Here is a 17,708-nt window from a genome sequence, read left to right on the forward strand (position 1 = left end):
GTGTACACTTTCAACTTTGTAAATCCAACTGGTCCTAATACAAAAAACCAGTTGAATGCATGAATGAAACAAAACTCAGGGAAATTGAGTGGAATAATGCATGCAGAGAATTTTCTCGTGAAAATACCTTGCAAATAACTCGCCTTCAAATCTTCAATAGATTTATCAATATGGTTTGGGTGGACATATATATTCAAGACTAAGAACAAGTTACAAGCCTAAACCTTATGATTATTTATGCATCGGTCTAGGGTTTTTTTTTTCTCGAACACGGTCTAGGGATTTATGAAGTCTTTACTGCCCTTGACTGAAAATTTTCCACGGTAACAATATATTAATTGAATTAACTTATCTCATCGTTGTTACACAAAGCATCATAGCTTTCACAGTGCACGCGCTGAACACGTGCTAAACAATACACCGAAACCTGCGTTTTTTTTTTCGTATTTCTTTTCCTGGTGCCTTCTCACGCTACTTACTACTCACAGGCTCACTGCTCATAAAAATTGAAAAGCATCTCACAGTGTGGAGAGAGCACTAGATCAGCTTGGGTGGCCATCCGTCGCCCTTATTTCCTCCCAAATTCTGAGTCAAAAATCAGCTCATCTCATCATTAGTTATATATCGGATGACCGGGTTGCGTACTCTTGAACCAATGCTCCAAACAGTGATGGCCTTTCGATCAGGTTTGCAGGACTGTCAAATTCCTTCGCTAGGCCTGGTAATAAGAAGAAAAAAAATTCTTCAGTTTTTCAGATTGCTAAGAGCGTCAGATAACATTAAAGCTAGGATATCATGAGCTAAAGTTTCGGTATTCGGAAATAGAAGACATTGCTTCCTGTTTCGAAGTTTCAGTGAAGCTTACCGGCATCGATGACCAGGACTCTGTCGCAGTCCATGACCGTCGGTATCCTGTGCGCGATGCTGATGATGGTGCAGGCTGAGAACTCTTCCCGGATGATCTTCTGAATCACGGCATCGGTTTGGGAATCCACTGAAGCAGTGGCCTCGTCCATGAACAGTATCCTGCTGTGCTTCAGCATCACTCGGCCAAGGCACAGCAACTGCCTCTGCCCAACACTCCAGTTCTCGCCGTTGTCGACAACTAGATGAAAAGGGCAAGCCATACTCATATTAGTACGTAGCTGTAACCGATGTAACAAAAGAAGGATTTTTTTTTTCTGTGAAAAGATTGCCACGAGAGTGAGTTGTACTAGAACTTATGTAACAAGGTCACTACTAGTTCATGTAAGCTAAAGTCTATGGAATAATTGCTCAGCACCTGAGCTAAAAATGTATACAAATAACAGTGATTTGTAAATGAAGTACCTGATGCATCAAGCTTCTCGGGTTTTGAAGTCACTGCATCTTTCAGCTGACAACGTTCCAAGGCCTAAAAGGGAAAAAAAATGTTTAAATAACAGAATATGTGCTGGGACACAAATTTAAACCTGCTTGTCAAATACCTGCCAAATTTCATCATCAGAGTACAGCTGAAGCGGGTCGATGTTGCTCCGAATCGTCCCTTCGAAGAGGACAGGCTCCTGAGGGATAATGCCGAACCGAGACCTCAGATCATGGAGCCCTAGCGTGCAGATGTCGATGCCGTCGATGATTATCTTCCCCTCAGAAGGCTCAACTATTCTGAACAATGCCTGGATCAGCGTCGATTTCCCACTGCCAGTTCTCCCAACCACACCAATCTTCTCCCCTCCGTGTATGCTTAGCGTGATGCCCTTCAGCACTAGGGGAGTGTTGTGCCTGTACCGAAACTGCAAGGGCAGACAGAGTACTTCAGGTTTAGCTACTGCACATTTTTAATCTTCAGGACCATTAGAAAGAAGAAAACCAAATGTATATTCTCCAGTGCTGATGATTTTAAATCTTGATCAAATTGGTAAAGATCTTTTTTGACTGTGTTATACCGAACAAGTAAAACTTACGGAGTTGGGAGTTACCTTGAGATCAATGATATCGATGTCGCCTTTGTGTGGCCAGTTTGCAGAGGGAGCAGTCTCCTTGATCCTCCATTCTGCCTCAGATGGGATGTTCGTGAACTGCTTTATCCTCTCAACTGAGACCATTTTGTTTTCAATATTGCAACTCAACCAAATGGCCCAGAACATCACCGAGTTAAGTGACAGGCCATACGAGAGCGACAAACCGACATACTCTGCAGCAGCGATAACATGTTCAGCTCTTCAGCATAGAAAAATACAGCCGCTACATACTACCTCTGTTTTTTAATAGATGACGCCGTTGACTTTTTCTCACATGTTTGACCATTCCTTTTATTAAAAAATTTTATGCAAATGTATAAGATATAAATCACACTTAAAGTACTATGAGTGATAAAACAACTCATAACAAAATAAATTATAATTACGTAAATTTTTTGAATAAGACGAATGGTCAAACATGTGAGAAAAAATCAACGGCGTCATCTATTAAAAAACGGAGGGAGTACATGATAAAGAAAATGGGTGATTTTACCATCCTTAAGAAAGTAAGGTATCATATTTTCTATTGTAAAATTTGATACCTCTAGATACTAAGTGTTTTGACGTACCAAAAATTTTAATATAAAATTTAGATATCTTAAGATATTTTCTCAAAAACCGTAAAATTCCAAAAAAAAAATACTGTGGTCCATTTTGCTGTACCTGGAAGGACGATGTTGGACGGCAACGTGACCATGAGCAAGGCGGTGACGCAGAGGACAAGGCTTCCGATGAGCTCCAGCCGCAGGCCGAGCCACTCGTTGGCGGCATTGTTGTGGAAGTCCATCTTGAGGCTGGCGTTGAGGCGGCTGAGGTTCTCGTGGAAGAAGTTGTCCTGCTTCTGGAAGCACCTGATCACCATGACGCCCTGCACCGTCTCCGAGAAGTGGTGGATCACGGGAGCCTTGGTGATCGACTCCAGCCTGGTCAGCTCCCTCGACGTCGAGATGTAGTATTTCTGCAAATCAAATCAGCAAAAAAAAAATGTCAAATTTCTTTCTAGAACTATTTACATCACGTGTAATAAACGGGTTACGCCTAAGCGTAGAAAAAAGAAATCCAGGTCTAGCAACTTTACCCGGAACCAGAGGTTGAGCACGAGCAAGGGTACGACGAGGACGACCGAAGGCCAGGCCACCTGACACGTCATGATCACCACGCCTATCACCGTGATGTACATGGAAACGCTCATCCACACGAAGAACGGCAACAACAGATCCACGTTCGTCTGGTCCGATGACGCCTGCACATCACAAAGATAGAAATGTTACCTCACTCATATATAAAATCGTAATATACACCTATCTAGAGTAATTCTACGGTCAGTATCGGGAGGTAGCAATATTTTTAATGTAAATTTTGATGCCTGTACTTAAATTTTACACTAGAAAATATGGTTGATTAGTTGGGAATGTTGTGGGTTACCCTGGTGAGGATCCTGCCGGAGGGGGTGGTGTCGAAGAAGGACATGGGGGCGTGGAGGATGGTGCTGAGGACCTGCCTGAAGAAGATGTTGGCGGTGTCGAGGCCGATGGTGGCGACGAGGAGGGACCTCACCGTGACGATCACCACGGACACGGCGGCGATGATGGCGTACACCTTGATGAAGAGGGCGGGCCGGAACGCGTCGCCGGAGGTCTGGTAGGCGAGCCAGTAGTCGGCGGCCATGGTGGAGCCCTGCCACGCCACGGACACGGCGAGCACCAGCATCAGCCCCCACCACCCCCACGCCTCCGTCATGTACTGCCTGTACACCGTGAAGCTCACGTGCCCGCTCGCCCGCTCCTCCGCCTTGATCAGCCGCGACGACGCCTTCGCCGTCTTGATGTCGCCGTTCGACGACGCGCTCTCCCTCTCCTTGGGCGCGGACGACGGCTGGCGGGAGAGCGGCAGGTTGCCCGCGGGCGACGGCGAAGGACCGGGCGCGGCGCTCTCGACGAGCTCCATGGAGGACTCGTGGGCCGCGACGAGCGCGGCGAAGTCGGTGCCGGTGCGGAGGAGGTCGTGGTAGCGGCCGGACTGGGCGACGGCGCCGTCGCGCATGACGTAGATGGCGTGGGCGTTGCGGAGGAAGTCGAGCTGGTGGGTGACGAGGAGGACGGTCTTGTCCCTGAGGGCGCCGCGGACGCAGTCGCGGAAGATGTCGGAGCCGGTGTGGGCGTCGACGGCGCTGAAGACGTCGTCGAGGAGGTAGACGTCGGCGTCCTGGTAGACGGCGCGGGCGAGCTGGATGCGCTGCTTCTGCCCGCCGCTCAGGTTGATGCCGCGCTCCCCGATCTCCGTCTGGTCCCCGAACTCCATCATCTCCAGGTCCTTGTCCAGGGAGCACACCCGGATCGCCTCCCTGTACCGCTCCCGCTGCATCCCCCGCCCGAACAGGATGTTCTCCTCGATCGTCCCGTTCTGGATCCACGCCGTCTGCGGCACGTACGCCATGCTCCCCCGCACTGTCACCTGCAACAATCCAACCAAATACTAATTAATGCCAATCCATTGATGTACAAGTTTCAGGTTCAGAGATTATCAAGTCCAATGCCCATAATCGATCGACGAGTTTCAGTTCCAGAGATGATCAAACCCAATGCCAATTATATATTAATTGATGGACAAGTTTGAGGTTTAGAGCTGATCAAACTCAATGGCAATCCATTGATGGACAAGTTTCAGGTTCAGAGATGATCAAATCAAATGCCAATAATCGATGGACAAATTTCAGGTTTAGAGATGATCAAATCCAATGCCAATCCATTGATGGACAAGTTTCAGCTTCAGAGATTATCAAACCCAACGCCAATCGATGCATGGACAAGTTTTTGTTTCAGAGATAATCAAATCCAATACATTAATGCACATCATATTCAGTTGGCAGATCCGACGATTGAAGAATCAGCCCCAGCATTTTGTCGAACCAGACCCAATATCGTTCGGAATTCAGAAACGGGTATCTTTCATAGAAATTCAGGATCCAACCACCGACATAATAGCACAGGAATAACAAAGAACATAAAGTTTCAGTTAATTCATACTCCCTCCGTCCCAAAATAAGTGCAGCCATGGTTTTCCGCGTTCAACTTTGACCGTTCGTCTTATTTGAAAACTTTTTGAAAAAATTAAAAATATAAGTCACGAGTAAAGTACTATTCATGTTTTATCATCTCATAACAACAAAAATGTTAATTCTAAAAAAATTTCAAATAAGACGGATGATCAAAGTTGGGCGCAGAAACTCATGGGTGCACTTATTTTGGGATAGATGTAGTACATGACTATCCACCCCTAATGTCAGTGAATGTACGACAAAACATTAAAACAGATCCAATACAATGGAAGGGCACCAATCTATGGAACATTAGAAGAAGTTTTTATTCCTCTGAAAAAAGTGAGGGGGTGTTTGGGAGGGAGGGACTCCCTCTCTCAAAAAATAAGTCTCTAGGGTAGAGACTTATTTTTTTTGGAGAGACACCCCCTGAGGAATGAATGTTCTTGCGGTGGTGTTTTTGTAAGTGAAACGTGAAATTTTGTTCCCATTTTGTCGTAGTGAACATCAGTGAAGAATTCAGAATTCATTATCTATAGTTTCGTTAAAACATTCAAAAGCCAATTAATCTCAAAGATTCTTTTTTTAAAAAAAACCAGGACGGCAGGAACTTGTGCAGGTGTAGTACAGTTTGCTCAAAAAGTGGAGTAACACATTGCAGCATGATCTGGGACTTGGAGATGCTGGATGTGATGCATGCTGTGGCTCAGCGAGCATCACCAGTCCTAGCATCACAATTAATCACAAAGATGTAGCACAAGATTATGCTATGTTTTCCCTTTCTCCATTAAAAGCTAATTAATTTGCAAAAGATGAACTTTGTCTTTGCCACAGAAAACAAGGATCTATATGCATCAGCTTTTGCATTTTGCTTCTCTCTGATTGTGGTGTTCTACCTACTGATAACCCCATTTTCTAGCTCAACATTTTGGTTTGTTCTGTGGGAAAGAGAAGTCCTTTTTCCTATTTCTACTGTCATAAATTATTTCCTACAGTATGTGAAAACAATGTGAAAATTCATGTTTTCTAAATAATGACCTACAATTGCTTTCATGATTAGCTGGAACGGAGAGGACAACTTTGTCCTCTGGAAATCATGGTCAGATGACTCAGATCTATATGAGTGCAGAAAGAATAAACAAATCATATGGCTGCATAGCCCCACACGAACATCTAAGGCCATTTACAATGCAAGGACGTCGCGTTCGGGCTCATAAAAAAAGGCGAATATTCTTGGCCACCTAGGCAAACCGAGCAGCCTGCTCAAGCACGCGGAGCCAATTTTGGCTCCCCGTTCCTCCTCACTTTTGTAGGTGGGGCCCACAATCAAGCGCCGTGTCGCCAGGGAAAGGAGATGGAGGAGAGAGACCTCGTCGGACCGCGCCTCCGCCGGGGAGCCTTACTCCGCACGACGCCGGACCGCCGCCGCAGTGGAGAAGCGAGGAAGACGTCGATCTGCCGCCGAGCCGGAGGAAGAGAAGAGAATGGGAGAGGGAGGCGACGGAGAGGCAGAGGAGGTCGAGGCCGACGCCGATTCGAAGCCGGTGCCGTCGCCGCTCGACCGCTTGTGCTGCTCCGTCGGCGCCAGCGCCGCTCGACCGCCCCGCCGCCCGTTGATCGCCGCTCGGGCTGCCCCGCCGGTCGCCGGCACCGCTCGAGTGCCCCGCCGCCCGCGCAGCCACTCGACCGCCCCCGCCGCCGCTCGACCACCCCACCGCCCCGCGGCGTCACCGCTCGAGTGCGCCGCCGGTCGCAGCCGTCGCCGCTCGACCTCCCCGACGCGATGCCCGGCGTCTCCGCTACTAGTACTACTCGGGAGAGAGAAGAAAGGAAGTAAAGGAGAGAGATTGAGAGATGAAAAGTGAAAAGATGTACTGGTGGGACCCACTACCGATACTTGCACTGTGGAGTATATGGTTTACGAGGTTCTTCGTCTACGTGGCACACGAGGAACGGCGAAAATAGGTGACTCACTGTGAATGCCGTAACAAATCTTCTAGTAGTACTATGGTTGCACCGAAATGCACGCAAATGCGTTAAGAAAATACGACAATACGGACTTGTTCGGATTATAGGATAGGAAAAGTATAGAAATAGGAAAGGAATCTAAGTGTAAAATAAAGGAATGAAAAACAAAGGAATACAAAAGTTAAGAGCATTCGGATCACATGAAATTGATTGTCTAGGATTTGCATGCAGGAAGCAAAAAAAAAAAAAAAAGAGCTTGAGGTGGATGGATTTTTCCTGTAGTTTTCCTGTGAAATCAGCATCAAAGGAAACTTTCCTTTGGATTTCTTATAACCAGTTTTTATGATCCGAACGACAGGTAAGGGAAAAATTCCTATGCACATTATTCCTCCAAAAATCCTGTGAAGTTGTTCTAATCCGAATAAGCCCTACATTTGGAGTTTTGCAACGGGACATGTACCATCACGCAAAAGTTTCAACTTAAAAGTTCAATGTGTTTGATTGGATGAGCTAGCTGCAGCCTTTTCAGCTGAAGAGTGTCAGCACAGCGGACCACTTGGCTGTGGGGGGTATAAGGGAAACAGAAACAGCCGTAGTAAAAGTACTCCTCTCCTGCCTTGAAACAACCGAGCAACAACCAAAGCCGGCTGTCTTGGAACCAAACCAATTGATGCTACTCCTACTACTGCAATTTTTTGGGATGCCGTTTTGGGCTCATGTCACTTGCAAGGTAGCAACAGTCCAGTCGCGAGACGACACGCTCAAATAGTAGTGGAGTGAACTTAAAAAACGCTGACACGCGTATAAGAGCAAGTTCAATAGTATAGCCCACTACTAACTCCAATTTATCTATAACTAATCTAATAACTAATTCATATAATAGTTATTTACTATACTATTAGCATATGGTCCCATATGTCATACACACACTGCGTCTTGGAGTCCGTGCTGCAGCTAGCTATAGATCTGTAGCTCGCTGCTCTTCTCTAACATCTTTTATCTTATTAAAATATATTTATAGCTGGCTAATAGCCTGTCATTGTACCTGCTCTAATAACATAGCAAAAATTTTATCGTATACAAAAGGGACTATTGGGGGATGCGCGAATAGTGGTCTACAACTCGGAGCATGAATAATCCTCCGTCTCAAAAAAATGATCAGTTTTACTATTCCTTTTGTAAAAATAAAAAATCTAAAATCTCAAGGGAGACATGAGTTTGTCAAAAAAAGAAAAAAACGATTCTAGCGAAAGAAAAATCAAAAACTTCAACTCCATCACATCATTTGCAGGCCATAGTACTAGTTGCAGGCATCTGCTGTCTGCAAACAAGGGCAGACTAGATGACGCTTCAGAACGTGCGTTTTTTCAGCTGAACGCGTACAATACACCTACTGCTGCCGAAAGTTTATGGCCCCCTGAAACAAGCAAAATCAACAGCTTTCGCTGGCAGCTTTCGCTATGATGTCTCACGGTCACGGGTACAACAGTGGGAAGAGGCCCACGGCCAGCAAACAGACGATCAGATGATCGTATTATTTGGACAAACTATAAGGTTGGATGGGAAAAGGTAGGCGAAGAATTTAAATAGTGAAATATTATGATTAGTTAAGAAAAATATAGATTAAGAAGTTATTATATTTTATGACACATTTATAATACTATAATATGTTATGCTTTCGAATGAAGGGAGTACATTATATTTTTTTTAAAAAAGATTTATATATACATGTATGCATAATTGTCCTATCAAGCCACGTCGTAACTATACGGTTATTATTGATTGCATCAAAGCAATAATCATGAAAAGAATCCAGCACAAATATAGGTTTTCAGCGCATATTTTAGTTACTGCCTTCCCTAATTACTCTCTGTTAATAAAACATTAAAAATGTAACTTATATATAAGTATTTTGTAGGGAAATACACTAATATCATTTTCATATATATCACATAATTCATCAAAAGAGTTTTGAAGACTTCAGCATTTCAATTAATTATATGTTTTAAAACGTCACTTAACTGCTTTAGGGAAGGAGAAAAAACCGTCTCTCTCATATTCCGCGTGCACGCTTTTCAAACTACTAAACGGTGAATTTTTTAAAAAAGTTTCAATACGAAATTTGTTTAAAAAAATCATATTAATTTATTTTTGAAAAAAAGATTAGCAAATACTTAATTAATCAAGCACTAATGAATCGCTCCGTTTTCCGTAAACACTGTGTAGGTTGAGAACACTTGCATCCGAACATATGTATTCTTATACCCTAGGCTTTTGATTCGTGAACCTTCTTGATAGAGCTTAGACTTCCACAGTTCCACTGTCATCAAGCAATCATTCTACCGAACGCTCACAATCAACAGGGAAGAAAAAAAAATCAAGCATACTCGTATGCTCACAATAGATCAGGACAAACGTGCGACACAGCCTACCGACCGATGATATTTAAAGGAGGAGATGTACGGTTGATGGAAGATCTGATATTGATGGCAGATCTCTGAACGAGTCTTTTGTTGTACATCATATTCATTGGAGTGATTATGACATATATGTCGTGTCTATATCGCCAATTCTAGTAGACGTGGACTATAACAACAACTTAATTGCAATAATCCCCCCAAAGAACAAAATAATTGTACCTTCTTTCAAAATTATCGCTCTCGTTTGAGAGGTGTTCGGCATGCAAGAGAACTGGAACTTTCACGAGCTAACATAATAGGTGTTGAGATTTCCCCATGACCACATAGCTAGCTTGCAAGACCTAATTATCACTATATATATGATCAACCAAGAAAGTATAAACTCGCACTATTTCCATTGGAATTGCTGATTGATAGTACTCTATAGTCAGAAAAAACAACTTACGTAGTAGTTACGAGTCTGAACGTAATCAGAAGAGTTGATTTCTCTTAGAATAGAGAAAGTACATATATAATCAGAAAAAACAACTTACGTAGGAGTAGTAGTTTGATCTTAGAGCAGGTATAATAGCAGGCTATAAGCCAGCTGCAAACATATTTTAAAGAGATAAGTGAGGAGAGAGAAGAGCAGCGGGCTACAGATTTGTAGCCAGCTATAGCACGGACTCCAAGACGCAGTGTGTGTATGACAGGTAGGACCATGTATTAATAGTGTAATATGTAACTATTGTATGAATGAGCTATTAAATTGGCTATAGATGAATTGGAGTTAGTAATTGGCTATACTATTAAACTTGCTCTTAAGAATTTAGTGTTTTTTTTTATCTTCACGGTACAAATGTTCCCCATACTTATAGCTAACGGCATGTAGGACTCCTCCAATATATTGTCATCACTGTAGCTGGTCTCCGGTCCATAGGCAGGGCACACACTGCTGTACCTGTACTAGCTAGCTCTATGCCTCTATCCATTGGATCGGAGTTAATGCCGGAGCGTGCCCACGAACAAGCTATATCCATCGGTCGGTACTGTGTCCCGATCGTCGAATCATTGCACGTCGCTTTGCATGCATGCCATAACGCACGTATATATGCACCGCCGCAATTCACGGGTCGTTCAAAGCTGTTTCCCCCCACGCGTTAGGTGAGCACACAACGTGACGGTGACATGCATTCGATCGTACGTACGTATACTATACTACCCAGCTGCTAAATAGCTAATAATAGAATGGTACTAAGATGGGAGTAGTTGGTTAAATTATACGTACCTCGCCGGAGATCTTGCGCATCTCGCCGAGGATGCAACCCAGCAGCGACGACTTGCCGGAGCCGACCATGCCGACGACGGCCGCCAGCGTGCCAGCGCGGACGTCGATGTCGATCCCGCGCAGCACCGCCTGCTGCCCTGCCGCCTCCTCCTCCTCCTCCCACGCGAACTCCCCACCTCTCACCCGCACGGCCGTCATCCCCGCCCCCACCGCCGGCCCCCGCTCCACCGCGCCCTCGTCCAGCTCCGCGCTCGTCATGTACCTGCAATCGATTGCAACACAATACAATGTTGAACAGTAGCCAGTTACTCAGTTCTAGGCTATAAGACATTTTGACTTGCTTTAAGTTTGATTAAGTTCATAAAAAAAAGTAGTAACATTTTCAACCCAAGACAAATTTATTATAAAAATATATTAATTATTCATTTGATGAAACTAATTTAGTATTATAAATATTAATATATTTGTCTATAAATTTAGTTAAAAACTTGAAACAGTTTGACTTTGACCAAAGTCAAAATGTCTTATAACCTGACTACATATTATCCAAAGAGAGATCTATGTATAGGGGAGTGGGCTTACGAGTCGAGACGGCCGAGAGAGACCATGGCCTGGGAGACCTGGATGATGGACTGGGGGAAGTTGCGCATGGGCTCCTGGAGGATCTTGAAGAAGGAGGTGGCGGTGAAGACGAGGCCGGCGTCGAGGCGGACACCGAGGAGGACGGAGGTGGCGAAGACGAGAGCGGCGATGGCGATGGGGGCGCTCCAGAGCGCGATGATGTTGCCCGAGATGGAGTACATGAAGCGGGTGAGCCACCCGAACTCGCCGCGCCGGAACGCCTCGATGCGGGCGCTGAAGTGCTCTTCCCACGCCTGGAACTTGATCACCCGCATGTAGTTGAGCATCTCGTTCGTCGCCTTCATCCGCTTGTCTCGCTCCGTCATCAGCCGGAACTGGTACCGGTTGTTCCGCCGCGCCCCCGCCAGCACGAACATCATCACCGCCACCACACCGCCCAGCGCCGCCGTCACCGGCGGGCCCAAGTACAAGTACAGCAATCCCAGCGCCACCCCAACCTGCAGTCCAAAATAATAATAATAATAATAATAATAATAATAATAATAATAATAATGTTTACTAGTTCAATTTACATTTAGGTTTAGTTCCCATCAAACTTCTAAAAATTCCATCACATGAAATGTTTGGACACATACATGGAGTATTAAATATGGACAAAGAAAACCAATTGCACAGTTTGTATGTAAATTGCGAGACGAATCTTTTGAGCCTAATTATGCCATGATTTGACAATGTGGTGTTACAGTAAATATTTGCTAATGATGAATTAATTAGGTTTAATAGGTTCGTCTCGCAGTTTACATGTGAAATTTATAATTTATTTTGTTATTAGTCTACGTTTAATACTTCAAATATATATATCCGTATACTTCAAAAATTTTACACCTAAACGACTAAACAGGGCCTTACTGCTCTCGAGTATGAACGTACGATTTGCGGTACAAGACCAGTGCACTGTTACATCGCCGGAGTCATTGGGGGATGGTGGGCTACGTTTGACCAGTGCGACAGTAAATTAATTAATTTTGGTCGCGGATCACGTGCAAAAATATAGTATTAGTTCAATTATTAGTATTCGGGCGCGGATCCCAGTGCCGATGATCCAATAACTACAGTCGCTGTCACTGGTCAATAGCAAAAACCCACACTAAATTATTCTGCCTAGACAAGCTGGATTTGTCCACACATTATTCTCAAATGCTAGTTTTAAAACCAGAACAAAATGATGCGCGTACATTTTTTAAATTTATTCTAATCTATAATTGATTTTTAAAATTCTAAAAATTTGACCGAATCTTTCCTAAACCTTAAATATTTGTAAAAGAACTATTAAAACCATACTAGTATAAATGCTCTCCTTAGAAATAAAAACTTAAATTTCAGAACACATGAAACTTAAATTTTGAAATTAAGATCCAATTGAGTAGTATTAAGGTTGAGTTTTTTTTTTTCAGATCATTTACCAGATTGCCCAAATGAATTATTTCCTCCATGCTTCAAAAAACACATATTCTAAAAAAAAATATTTCATTGTATTGCTTAGACCATTTGTTTTAAGTTATTTATTAAGTTTATTTAACAAAATATTTAATTTATCCATATAATCAAGTAGATAATCCGCAAGTGTTCAACAATCTATGTCAAATTGAGCCAAAACATTTTTTTCCATGAAACGTCCTAGGTTTTTTATGCTGCAAAAGTGATTCTCTGTGCACAGTTGAAGTACAACATCAAAACATAGGTACTGTAGTGTATACTGTAAGTATATTGTTTTAAAATTCTTCACCAACAACAAAAGTGGGCTCGCGCTGCGTCGTGACAAACTTAACTTGCTACCTACGCCTTACGGTCTTTAATTAATTCGCAGCAATATGATCGAGCTACTATTGGCACCAACCACCAAATATATATGAAAACAAAACAAAAAACTACTTGGTACAAAGAAACAAAACCAGAGACACAAAATGGACTGCTTTAGGCCAAGGAGTAGGCACACCGGAAAAACTGTGCTCTCCCACCAATTAATGCCCAAACTAGAAAGTACTAGAACCAAATTAGGCTGTATATAGATCGATTCAACTCAGAATATAGCAACTTAGAACCAGAACATATTCTAAGCATACGTCTCATCCAATTCTGATTTACTATATCTGGGACGGAGGGAGTAGCAAAATAATGTACCATCTACCTGTTCATCATGCAGCCATTATTATTAACGCTATAACAATTAAAATACTAATCGTATATTGAATATATTTGGTATTTTTCATATTTTTTTCAAATGATGATGATAAGTAATTAAAAATCATGTAGTTAAACTGAGTATTTAAATACTAAACCTATACTCCTACTTATTTAAGGCAAATTCTTTATCTGATCAATATCTCTCTTTATTTTTTGAATGTTTTTCTCAACATGCATGGACATGATTCACTCAACTACCTCCACGGACGATCTTTCTTGAAAAATGAAAAGCGGAGTCCAAAAACTATACGATTAACATACCACGCGTTTGCATGCAATACATATATAGGACATTGATCTCACAATTATTCTCTTTCGGTTAAACATATTATGTATTACATTTAATACATAGAGTTTTCAACTGTTATGTTTAATAAATCTAGATGAAATTTGTCCATTTTATTCAACTTTAATACGGTCTACAACCACGATTATATAATCAACATAATCAACAGCCAACTATTTTCTGGTTAACATGTGAAGCGCAGAGTGCAGTGCAGGTATAGATTTGTGTTTGTTTTTCAAAGAAATGACATAAGAAAAGAAAATCAAAGTATACTTGGGTTCGTGTGTTTTTCATAGAAAAAAATTATTGTATTTGTTGTTTTCTCCTAGGGTGGCACATCGTTGTAGTCCCCACCTCCTCCAGCGATAAAACAAAGGACGACGGAGTTAGTGGCCGGCAATGCTCACGTCCTTGAGTTTTGTCTCCTCCATGTGCAAGGATCTTCACATGGCAAATCTTAATTGATGGTTGAAACACGATTTGAGTCTGACGACATTGGTCTTATAGATCCGGATGTACTAACATGTACCGTTAATTAATTATTTACTCTCTCCGTCCAAAAAAAAAAAAGACAAACCCTAACTTTCCGTGTCCCACGTTTGACCGTCATCTTATTTAAAAAAAATTATGAAAGAAAATTAAAAAGACAAGTCACGCATAAAGTATTAATCATGTTTTATCATCTAACAACAATAAAAATAATAATTATAAAAAAATTTCATATAAGACGGACAGTCAAATGTTAGACACGGAAACCCAGGGTTTGTCTTTTTTAGACGGAGGGAGTAGATGTGTGCTGTAAACAAATCGGTGAATACAGTGACTGGTGACCTGGAGTACTTTCCTGACAAGTGGTGTGCCGAGTATATGTAGTATTAGGCCGTGTTTAGTTTCTCCCTTATACCCAACTTTCCATCATATCATACCAAATCAAAAACTTTCCTACACACATAAACTTTTAACTTTTTTTTCTAAACTCTTAACTTTATTCAAACTTTCAACTTTTTCCAGAAACTAAACACACCCTTACTCTTGAACAGAAAAATTCCTATGAGTTCAGGTGTATTTTAGGACTCAATTTATGAAATGATCTTTTGTTTGTTTTGTGGATCTCGTAAGGACAAATCATCGGGATTTCAAGTATGTAGGCAGGCGTACGTACGACCGTACAATAGAGATAGGACAACAGCTCTACGAATCAATACGTCCTTTTATGCTTGGAAAAGAAAAAAGAAAGAGAAATGCTACGAAAAACACAAAGCACCCAGTTTTTGAGAATGTGGTACGGGTATAATACTTCATCCGTTTCATAATGTAAGTCATTTTAGCATTTTTCATATTCATATTAATGTTAATGAATCTAGATAAATATATATATCTAGATTAATTAATATCAATATAAATGTAGGAAATGTTAGAACGGAGAGAGTAGTTGATTGGACAACATACAACCGAATCACGTTGGAAGCTGATGGGCACGTTGCTCCCGAAAAACACTACTGCTAATACAGAACCGGTCCCTCCACATATTAACTACTACGTGTAACTGCCACTGGGACCAGAGACCCCACCCAAGGTTCTACTGGTCCACTCTGTCTCTGGCACGGGAAGTGGGAACACCATCGCTGCAGAAGTTCAGGGCTACCATATGTACAGTACAATGTAATGATTGTTACACATTTCTGGCTCCATCGTCAGGGATGAGATGTGAGTTTCCCAGCAATGCGCGCGTTCATACCAATGGATTTTGTCACGTAAAGATGGTTTAGTTTTCGATGTCTATCAAGAAATGCATGGTACCTGTCGGTGTCTAAAACTTTTTAACATAAGACAACGAAATCCTAGACCATTCCTATGAATCATCGTGTCACAAGGGAATCGGCAAGTGCACCCAACTTCGTGGAGTACTAGTAATTTGACGCGAAACAGGGGATCGTGAACATTATTTTTGCGAAGGACAGGACGAAATGCGTGTAAACAGAGGAGAAATTTTCACATGTGAAAATGTAAAAAAAAAATGGAAAAAAGGTGTGGCGTGTGCGTACCTGGAGCGGCATGAGCCAGAGGTAGTGAATCTGGAGCATCATGTCGGAGAGCTGCTGCGCGTCGACGGCCATGTAGTTGACGATCATGCCGAGGCCGTGCTTCTGGCGCGCGGAGCAGGAGAGGCGGAGGCCCTTGCGGTAGAGCGCCGTGATGAGCGCGCCGCGGATCTGCATCCCCAGCTTCTGGCAGTGGAAGTTGTACTGGTGGCTGCAGAACGCCTCCGCCGTCTTCGCCGCCAGCAGCGCCGCCACCAGCCGCACGCCGTCCCACAGCGGCCGTCGCGGCGACGCCGACGTGAAGTCCACGAAGCTCTGGATCAGCGTCGGCCCCACGTACATCACCGTCAGCCGGAGCACAGCCAGGGACGCGTTGAGGAGGAAGAGCGGCCAGAAGCAGCGGAGCAGCGCGTGGCGCACCGGGTTGTTGTCCTTGGTCGCCCACGCCGCCGGCCAGTTGGAGAGGAACAGCTCGTACATGCGCTCCGGCCGGTGCTCCGGCGCCAGCGTCGGCACGTCGGTCAGGTCCAGCGCCGCGCGGTACCCGCGCTTCAGCAGCGGGTGCATCCACGCCCACATCAGCCGCGACGGCCACGACGCCGTCGCGTACAGCGTCACGTTCTTGTAGTCCCTCACGTCCTCGCCGTTCCCGTTCCCCTCGGCGCCCTCTTCGTGGCTGCTCTCCGCCGCGGCGACGACGACGGTGATGCCGGTGGCGCCGGCGATCGCGAGGAGAGGCAGGGGAAGGGAGAGGACGAGCACGGCGATCGCGAGCGCGTCGTCGGGGAGGGCGGCTGCGCCGGAGGCGAGGCGAGCGATGGCGGAGCCGGCGAGGAGCACGGCGAGCGCGGACGCCGCGAGCCAGAAGAGGCGGAGCGTGAGCGGGTGGTGCGCCGCGCGGAACCGCTTCTCGTGGGCGACCACCGCCGCCGCGGCGAGGTGCGCGGCGCACTGCAGCGCCAGGAACACCGGCTCCAGCACGCCGCCTCCTCCTCCCCGCGTCACGAGCGAGAGCACCAGCAGCACGGCGTAGAACACGGCGAGGGCGAGCGACGCCGCGAGCGCGACGACGTACCCCACCCCGACCCGCACCGCGGGGGCCGGCCCAGGGCGGTGGAGCAGCGGCCGCTTGCCATCGTCGCCGTCGATCCCATCAGCACCACCCCCTCGCCGCCGCGACGACGACGACGACGAGACGGCCCTGCGCCGAGCGAAGCAGAGGAGCAGGAGCAGGAAGAGGGAGGCGAGCGCGGAGAGGAGCACCCGCTGGGAGCAGTCGGAGAGGAAGAGGAAGGCGGCCCACTCCGCGAATCCCGAAGAGGAGGGGGACGCGGAGGGGAGCACGTCGCACGTGCGCGAGGTGAGCCACCACGGGGGAGCCGGCGCCGCCGACGAGGAGGATGCGAGATCCATGGGCGCTGGCCGCGCGCCGATCGATGGAGCGATCAGCGGCAGCGGCGGCGCATGCGGAGGGAGGGGGAGAGGGCGTGTCGTGTGGTTGTCTCGGTGTGCGGCTGGGTCGGGGTCGGGTTCCGTGCGGGAGTTTTGGTCCTCCTCGTCTTGGAAGGAGGGGAGAGGGGGTAGGTTTGAATTGTGAATTTGTTGCGTTGCGGCGAGCGGCTTTGTGGCGGAGGCTTGGCTGCTTATCTGTGGCGCTTCTCGTTTCCGCCGTGCAACCGCGGGCGGCGGACGGCCAACGTTGTGAGTTGTGTCAGTTGTGACCTCTCCTTTTTGGCTCCCACCCTCTCGGATATGTGCCAGCCACTGTCTTTTTTTTTTTATAGCTGAATAATTGGATGACTGGCATAATTATTACTCCATCCGCCTCAAATTATAGGACATCTTTTATTTCTATATTATAC

General features: G+C 45.1%; 1 protein-coding gene across 1 annotated transcript; it reads right to left on the reverse strand.

Annotated features, from left to right (window-relative positions):
* Positions 1–303: 303 nt before the first annotated feature.
* Positions 304–17,461, reverse strand: LOC127760738 (ABC transporter C family member 4-like). The gene is made up of 11 exons (XM_052285037.1): positions 15,850–17,461; positions 11,275–11,771; positions 10,693–10,954; positions 3,426–4,454; positions 3,079–3,243; positions 2,664–2,958; positions 1,959–2,173; positions 1,467–1,772; positions 1,330–1,393; positions 866–1,105; positions 304–718 (listed from the first exon to the last, which is right to left on the reverse strand). The coding sequence occupies exons 1-11, from the start codon at positions 17,257–17,259 to the stop codon at positions 618–620; spliced, it is 4,584 nt and encodes a 1,527-aa protein (XP_052140997.1). The 5' UTR covers positions 17,260–17,461; the 3' UTR covers positions 304–617.
* Between the last annotated feature and the right edge of the window lie 247 nt (positions 17,462–17,708).

This window comes from Oryza glaberrima, chromosome 1 (assembly GCF_000147395.1).
Source record: "Oryza glaberrima chromosome 1, OglaRS2, whole genome shotgun sequence".
Taxonomy (NCBI): Eukaryota; Viridiplantae; Streptophyta; class Magnoliopsida; order Poales; family Poaceae; genus Oryza; species Oryza glaberrima.